Below are 8629 nucleotides of genomic sequence, written 5' to 3' on the forward strand. Positions count from 1 at the left end.
CGCCCGTGCCCGAGTTTTAGTCGTTTTAAAAGCATGCTGAAATTGAGGGGTGGAGATTTTATGAGCTGTACCTCTGTCTGGATGTCAGACTTCTCAAGAAAGTCTGTTGTTAACCAGCGTGTCCCTGCCCCTTTCTGTCACGGGTATCAACAGCTAGCTTATATTCTGTTATACTGGTTTGACAAAATGCTCCAGGACACAGTCAAGTGAGTTTGTGCACAACTGCCACAGTCTCACTCTCCGTTTGTACATTTTTATCTGCGTAGACTGAAGCATCTTCATTTATATATTATGTGCCGGTGTGACTTTTTTGCATTTTTTGTCATCTTAACTTTATTGTTTTTGTGTGTCATTCTTTACTTGTGTATAGATTAGGGAAGAGCTGCGAGCCAATGGGATCGATGTTTATCCTCAGAAAGAGTTTGATGAGGATGCAGAGGACAGGATGATCAATGACAAAATCAGGGTAAGTTGATACTGCTTTGTTCATTCACTTCGAATTTTAACAGCAAACCTAAAGAATAGCATCCTGTGGCTACAGCATGGATGTAATGTAAGCCTTTGTTAGATGCAACTTTTTTGATCTCCGGTATGTGTTTCTTTGGAAAATCCATGATAACTGGGGAAATTGCAACAAGTCAAACATGACCTGAAAATGAATCGGTGCAAACACTTCAGCGTTTTCTCTTCATGCTTGCATGTGTGCACTCAACAGGAGATGACCCCTTTTGCTGTGGTGGGCAGCGACCAGGAGTACCAGGTGAACGGAAAGAGGATTCTGGGAAGGAAAACAAAGTGGGGCACCATAGAGGGTAATACACACTTGCAAATAAAACACCACAGCTGGTTAGTTTCCCTGCCAGATAATAGAAAATGAATAACAAGGTAGAACAATGTGATCATTTATTTACTGTCTCGATGTAGATCGGCCATGTCGACATGTAGCTGTCACTGCCAGTGCCACTAATTGCTCCAGCAAAGCAGTTAAAAAAATACTTGGCTTGGCCTAATAATGTTATAATGTCCATCTGGTCAAACGTTAAAACGGCCCATTTCCTGTACTCATGACTGGGTCGCACCTGTCCAGACGACAGTGCCAAAGCCATCTGACTTCACCCAATAAATAATACAGCAGCATGCAGTTACTAACTACAGTTGAGTTGTCTCACCTTGCTCATGCTGGTATTTGTGGTGGCAAAATGACCAGCAAAACCAGCAGACTGATTTTGGTGAACTTTCAGCATGTGGAAAGTTAGAGACTGCTGCTTGAAAACGTGGCCAGCTAGTTTAACCATCTGCTGTTTGAATCCTTGTTTATATAAGTTTCTCTGAGTCTGTAACTTGGGAGACGTAGGAGACAGGAGGAAAAGATTTGCAGACACTTTCTATGTCCTTTGAGATTACAGGAAGAAACATAAAACACACGCACACTGTCTCACAGACACACTTGCATGCAATAACTTCTGTGATGTGGTTTACATTTGTTGGCCGGTGCTGCACGCTCACAGTGCCAAAGAGGTTCTAACAAGTAACTGTACTTGCATTACTCACAATTGTGCAAGTGTGTGTGTAGAGATGGAGAAAGAGCGAGGACATCTCTCTGGACACGTAGCAAAAAGACAAAAAGCCAACGGAAGGATAGCTCAGCAGGGACCTATCACTGTTTAATAGTGTCTCCTGCTAAGGACACCCTTCAGCACAGTCCTTGCAGAGCATCTAGTTCATTTGCTGTCCTATAAATGCATTGTAATGTATAAATCATTCACCAAAAAACCCCCTCAAGCTATTTAATATCATGTAAATGATAAATGTAAATGACTCAGACTATGTTTGTTTTGTGATTCAGTGTAGCTGGGGAAACGCCCAGTGTTCACTATGAAATATGACCTTGAAATACTGTGTCTGAAACACAACAAATGTTCAGATAAATAAGAGCATTTCAATCACACAAGTATCTAAACAGTATGGTAGCATGCAAGACTTGGCGTGACGCTTCGAGCAGAAAACACTGGGATAAAAATAAAAAAATGATTTCAAAGATAAGGATTCAAATGCAAATAAACAAAATGCAGTGATTTGTAAACCTGTATTTTATTCAATAGCACATAGAAAACATATCAAATGTTTAAACTGAGAGACTCATGCTCATTTTGAATGTGATGGTAGCAACTGAAGAAAAAAGTATGGACGGAGCAACAAAAGGCTGGAAAAGTAAGTTGTACTAAGAGGAAACAGCTGGAGGAACATTTTAGATTAACTGAGATCAACTGGCATCGGGTCAGTAACATGACTGGGTATAAAAAATGGATGGATGGGTTCAACCTGCAAAAAGCTGTCTATACATTGTAGAATCATTTCAGAACAGTGGATATAAATTATTAATGAATAATAATTGCAATGACTTTGAATATTTAAAATCACTTAAAATGGACTGAGGCAAAGTGGGAAACCGTTCGGTGGTCAGACGGATCAAAAGTTGAAATTATTTTTTGAAAACACCATGTGCTCCAGACTAAAACAGAGGGCCCATCTGGCTTGTTCATCAGCTCTCAGTTCAAAAGCCTGCATCTCTGATGGTGTCGGGGTGCATTAGTGGCTGTGGAATTGGCAGCTTGCACATCATGAATGGCATCATCAGTGCTGCAAAGTAAATACAGGGTCTAGAGCAACATACGCTTCACTGAGATGACCTCTTTTTCAGGGAAGACCTTGGATATTTCAGCAAGACGATGCTAAATCACATACTGGATCTATTGTAAGCACTGGTTCTGTAGTAGAAGAGTCTGGGTGCTGAACTAGCCTGCCTGTAATCCAGACCTTTCACCAAAACATCATAAAGCAAAAATATGACAAAGACAACCCAAGACTGTTGAGCAGCTATAATCATTTATCAGACTAAAATGGGACAACATTCCTCCCCCAAAAGTCCAGCAGCTGCTCTTCTCAGCTCCCAGATGTTTACAGCTGTAAACACAGCACTTCCTCATCTTTTATGAAACATTTTGCCATCAAATTCAAACTGACCTGAGTTTGGACCTTGGTGGTACATTTTCTTAGTTTAAACATTAAATGTTTTATGATAAATACAATATAGGTTTATGAAATTGCAATCATTGCATTCTGTTTTTAATGTACATGTCGCACGGTATCCCAATACTTTCAGGTTTGACTTTGTACTTCTAGTGTATAAACCTGCTTTATATTCAGAGGTGCATGCAGACTTTTCTTCCTCCTCAAAACATGGTACTTTGGACTTTTAACCTTTCAATTTTACATTCTGAAGATGTCCAGTCTACTCATACGAAAGCTTACAAATGAATTCTGTAGAACCGCAAGGTGAGGGAGATAGAGTACAAGAATTTCAGGACAAATGCAGTCTTGTCTGGCTAAGAGAACAGTGGCTCAGTTCTGGTTAAGCCAAGTAGTAAGAGAGCGGGAACAGGGAAAAGAAAGGGAGAGAAAGCTCCCGGACATGCCGGCACCATCATCATAAATTAAGCCTCAGAGGAGGACTAAGTCTCTATACTATCACAAGCACTGAAAATACTGTTTATTTTCAGGGGCTGTGTTGGTAACGGGTATATTAGACATACATATCGATTGATATAACAGCTCCTCACTGCTAGTTGAGGAGTAGAGCGTCTAGACACCAGCAGTTCAGCTCGTTACAAGTTGGTATCTTGTTCCCTTGATGCCGTTAATCAGCGCTCACAGGCCCAGCAGTTATTCCACTCTCCCACTTTCAAAGAGAATTAAATTTCCTGCCCTGGATTTCAAAGCTTTACTTAAGTAGTAGCCTCCTTTACTTCATTTTCACTAGACATAATCTATAATTCAAACATGTTAGGCCTACTAAAGGCACCACAAGCTTGTCATAGGGAATTTGTTAAAACGTCTTACTTAAAGTTCTCCAATACAGTGAAGAGCTCTGATGTGTTAAATTGCTGGAAAGTGGAGGAGGGAGTTATCATGGCTTAAGAAAATTGCTGTAGATGTCATGTTAGAGGACGCCCTTCAACTGGATTGTGAACGGCACTGCCATCTTGTGACCTTTTTAAGGAATTGCAAGAAAGCAGGATTGGAAAGGATTTGGGATTGTTTTGTGAATTTAGTCTCAGCGATTTGCTCTTTCTCTCTTTGCAGTTGAGAACATTGCACACTGTGAGTTTGCTTATCTCCGAGATCTCCTAATCAGGTGAGCATCCATCACACTTCTACATTTATTTTAATGTTTTTGTTTTTTAGGGGTATAGTGTGATTTGAATAAAAACCCAGCTACAGGTTCACCATTTTGCTAAATCAGAGCTCACTCTGTCTTTTAGATGTGCTGAAATGAATTGGAGACAGGAGTGATTCTATAAAGCTTCAATTTCCGACTGAAATCAATACCAATGAAATTCCTTTTGATGTTTTGAGTGCTTCCCTAGACAGTGGTAGAGCAGGCATTTCTACTCAGGTTCTTCCAATGAATCTGTGCATTTAAGCTTGTTAGTGTAGGACTGACTCCTCGCACACAGTATGCAAATACATGCGATTGTTTCCACAACACATGACCATAAATATAGAGTGATACCTGTTGTAGGCATTTCCTGTTAAGCTTGCTTTGCGGTATTTTCTCATTAGATGTAATACTCTCTTCTTCGTCTTGTTTTCAGGACACATATGCAGAACATCAAAGACATCACATGCAGCATCCACTATGAGACATATCGTGTTCGCCGGTTAAATGAATCCAACATCCTTTTCACCTCTAACCCGCCTGACCATCCTGCTGTTCAGCCAAAGGCCAATGGCCAACCCGAGGAGCAGCCCGCCACCCCGCAGCCAAACGGAGTCGCTGCTCAGCACGAAGCCTTGTCCCACGAGATGTAGAGGGTCTAATGTGGAGCCAAATTGCCAATTTATGATATCAGGACACAGCTTGGCACAAAGCGTACACTCTCTTGCATATATTCTGTTTACAAAAACAAGCCCAGATGTACACAAACACACACACACACGCATTCATGCTGTGAAGATCATTTTTATTACCAAGAAGGACTACCTAACTACATCTTTTAATTTATCAGGAAGTTACAAGAAACAGAGCGGAGAGTAAATTCCTACATTTTTCCATCCATGGAGCTGTTTTCTCATCTTTTTACATCATTACAGTTGAAAGCAAAATCACATCCTCGCTGTGGGCCACAATATCATACAGTGATCTATTTCTTTCTTACTTTCTTTTAGTTCATTTTCCCGTCATGATAACTGTCAAGTCCAATCTACATTCAGGATTGTTTACAGAAATCCACAGAAGTCATCCACACACACAGATAATCGAAATTATGGGTCGACAGAAGTGTTGGCGAGCCAAGGCTGCACGGATGAGGAGAAATGTCATGTTGCAGAGTACAGTAGAGCTTTTGAGATGCCAGTAGATTAGCTCTAAACTACACCTAACTTAGTGCCACTGACCCAGTAAGACTTGTGTTGTGGTGTATAGTATTGTATAGTCGCTAGGGTTAAGTAGGGATATGTAGGTTAGGCTTATAGTGTTACAGAGAAAGTAAAGATATTGTTGACACCTCCGCATTGTAGAATTAAACAGACAAGCAGTAGCAGTGTGGAGTAGCTTTTGGAAACAACGAGTCTTGTAATTTTCCAGTGTTTTTAGGATGTTTTTTAAAACCCTCCCCCCTTTTTTTGCCAAACAATATTGTCTCTTTCCATATAATGCCAATGTTGTGTAATACAGTCATTTTGCATTGCTCTTTTACTGTTGTATTTTAATTGCTAATGTTCTAATTTTATTGTGTAAGATGGGGGTGCAACTGTTATCCCATGCAGCCGTTTTGTCCTTTTTTTTCTGACCAAATAAAAGTCCATTTTCTTTTCTAAAGAGAAGCACATACAGTATACAGTATAGATCTGATTTTATCAATAGGTATTTATGTGTGTGTTTAATGTAATCACTTTAATTCATCGTTGATTCCAGCTGTTGGCTTCCGGTTTGTTGCAGGTCTTAACCAGTGATGATAATTTAGATTTAGAATATGTTTGGGTTTTTTGTATCATGCAGTATTTTGTACGCTGTTTGTGAGACTTTACCGTACCTGGCAACCAGTAACTTTCCAAGAATTGATCATTTTGTACATTGAATTTTATTATTTACAATCAGTCATGCCAACAAATAATGGGAAGACGGTGACTTTTACATTGCAAGCTTACATCATTTCATCAGAGGCAGATGTCCCTCGCAGTTGTGGCAGAACAATTTGTACCTAAAAGCCTGAAATGATACCTCTAAATGTTGCCTGTCATATCATATGATATACATCACGTGATTATATTCTTTGGGGGGGAAAGTATTTTTAAAAGCTCATGGGATATTTTATAGAGACTACATCTAAATATACCATTCTAATTTCCAAAAGAGAGTCAACAGTATAATTGAAGTCAAAGATATTTTCATTACTTAAGAGTAAAGAAAAGAAAAACAAAACTATTGTTTATCAAGAGAAAGTTATTGGGTTACACTGTTTACCGTTGTATAGTTCTTGTGTAATTTGTCATGGTATTATAGATCAAGGTTTATCTTTGATATGCTATCTCAAAGAATAAAGATTGATATTTTTATTGTTTAATAGTTGTTTATTTTTTTTCTCCAAAATGTACAAATGAAGAAGGGTAGAGGTCATTTTTTACTTTGCTTTTCAAAAATGAAATGAATGGCCCAGTCCTCACAGTGTTTACACTCCTCACAGCATGCTAGTATCTCATCACTTACCGCCTACGGTTAAAAGGATAATCATTTCAAAAATTCTAATTTCAGTTTACCGTATTTCCCGGACTACAAAGCGCACCTGAATATTAGCCGCACAAGCTAAAATCAGGGGAAAATCCTGTTTTGTACATACATTAGCCGCACCTGACTAAAAGCCGCAGGGTTCAAAGCTTGTGCAAAAAGTAGCGGCTTATAGCCCGACAATTACGGTACTCCTTTTTTCATATTTAAGACTACACCTCATATACCTGGTTTTTGAAGGCAGATCTTTTCCCCCCCAATCAGTTAAATGAAAGTCAAACGTTAATTGAGCAAAACTTATTTTGGGTACAGCCGTTTAATTCAGTTCAGTTTTATTTATTTATATGGTGCATAATCCCCATTCATAATTATAGAAAGAAATCCCAACAATCAGGTGATCCCGTAAGAGCAAGAACTTGGCGACAGTGGGAAGGAAAAACTCCCATTTAGGAAGGCAGGAACAGACCTCCAGAGTCAGGGTGGGGCAGCAATCTGAAGCGATCGTTGAGTGAAGATGAAAAACTCAGGGCATCATGAGAAGCCCCCAGCAGCCAAGGCCTAATGGTGTGTAACAAAGTGAGGACTCGGGGTAATCCGATCGAGCCATAACTTTAAGCTTTATCAGAATTGAAAGTTTTGAGCCTAATCTTAAAAGTAGAGAGGGTGTCTGTCTCCTGAATCCAAACTGGGAACTGGTTCCACAGAAGAGGAGCCTGAAAGCTGCTTCTCATTTTACTTTTAAATCCCCTCAGGAAGCACAAGTAAGCCAGCAGTCTGAGAGCGAAGTGCTCTATTGGGGTGATATGGTACGATGAGATTTTTAGGATAAGATGGAGCCTCATAAGTCAAGTCCTAATATGTGAGCAGAAGGATTTTGAATTCAATTCTGAATTTAACAGGGAGCCAAGAGAAGAAGAGGGGAGACGCCAGTATAGGAGAAATATGCACTTTCTTTGTAATCCCTATCAATAATACGTTGTTAACTCAAGATCAACCAGGCTACTTTGAGCTGATAGAACCAAGGCAAGCAGTAGAGCATCTCTAAACCTTTGAAGCAGATGGGCTTCGGTAGCAGACCACCCTGGGTAACATTTCTGTCAGCTAAGAACTGGAAACTAAAGCTGCATTTCACATGGGCCCATCAAAATTGGACATAAGGAGATGGAAAAAGTTTGCTTGGTCTCATGAGTCTTGATTTCTGCTACGACACTGATGGTAGGGTCAGAATTTGACATAAGCAACATGAAAGCATGAATCCAGCCTATCTTGTATCAGTGGTTCGGGGTTGTGGTGGTGTAATGGTGTGGGAGGTATTTTCTTAGTACACTTTAGACCTTTAGGGCAAAATGATGAGCACTGTCTAAAGCCACGGCCTGAGTTTTGTTGCTAATCATCCCTTTGCAACCACAGTGTATCCATCTTTTGATGGCTGCTTCCAGCAGGATAAGACACCACATCACAAAGCTCAAGCCATCTTAAACTGGTTTTGAACATGATAACGAGTTCACTGTACTCAAATGGCCTCCACAGTCACCAGACCTCAATCCAGCTTTGGGATGTGTTGGGACAAGAGATTTATATTATGGATGTGCAGCCAAATCTGCAGTAACCATGAGGTGATGTCACGTGACTATGAATCAAAATCTCTGAAGAATATTTCTGGCACCTTGTTGACCCTGCGGCAGTTCTGAAGTCAGAGTTAAATATATCACTAACTATATTGTTATATTGTTGTACTGTTGTTACTGTTTTTCACTTATCAAACTGTGCAAAGCAAGAATAAAAAAATCAAAAAACTCTATTTAAATTGAAGAAATGACACTGAGTGTTATTAATGAAGTA

At 39.7% G+C, this 8629-nt stretch overlaps 1 protein-coding gene across 1 annotated transcript in view; it reads left to right on the forward strand.

Moving 5' to 3' along the window:
* septin9b (septin 9b) overlaps window positions 1–6626 on the forward strand; it is a 57182-nt gene extending 50556 nt beyond the window's left edge. The window contains 4 exon segments of the mRNA XM_082536589.1: window positions 371–466; window positions 716–812; window positions 4144–4195; window positions 4656–6626. Coding sequence (XP_082392715.1) covers window positions 371–466; window positions 716–812; window positions 4144–4195; window positions 4656–4872 — 462 coding nt within the window. The 3' untranslated portion in view covers window positions 4873–6626.
* Window positions 6627–8629: the final 2003 nt, after the last annotated feature.

This window comes from Aulonocara stuartgranti (assembly GCF_965226115.1).
Source record: "Aulonocara stuartgranti genome assembly, chromosome: 6".
In the NCBI taxonomy this organism is placed as follows: Eukaryota; Metazoa; Chordata; class Actinopteri; order Cichliformes; family Cichlidae; genus Aulonocara; species Aulonocara stuartgranti.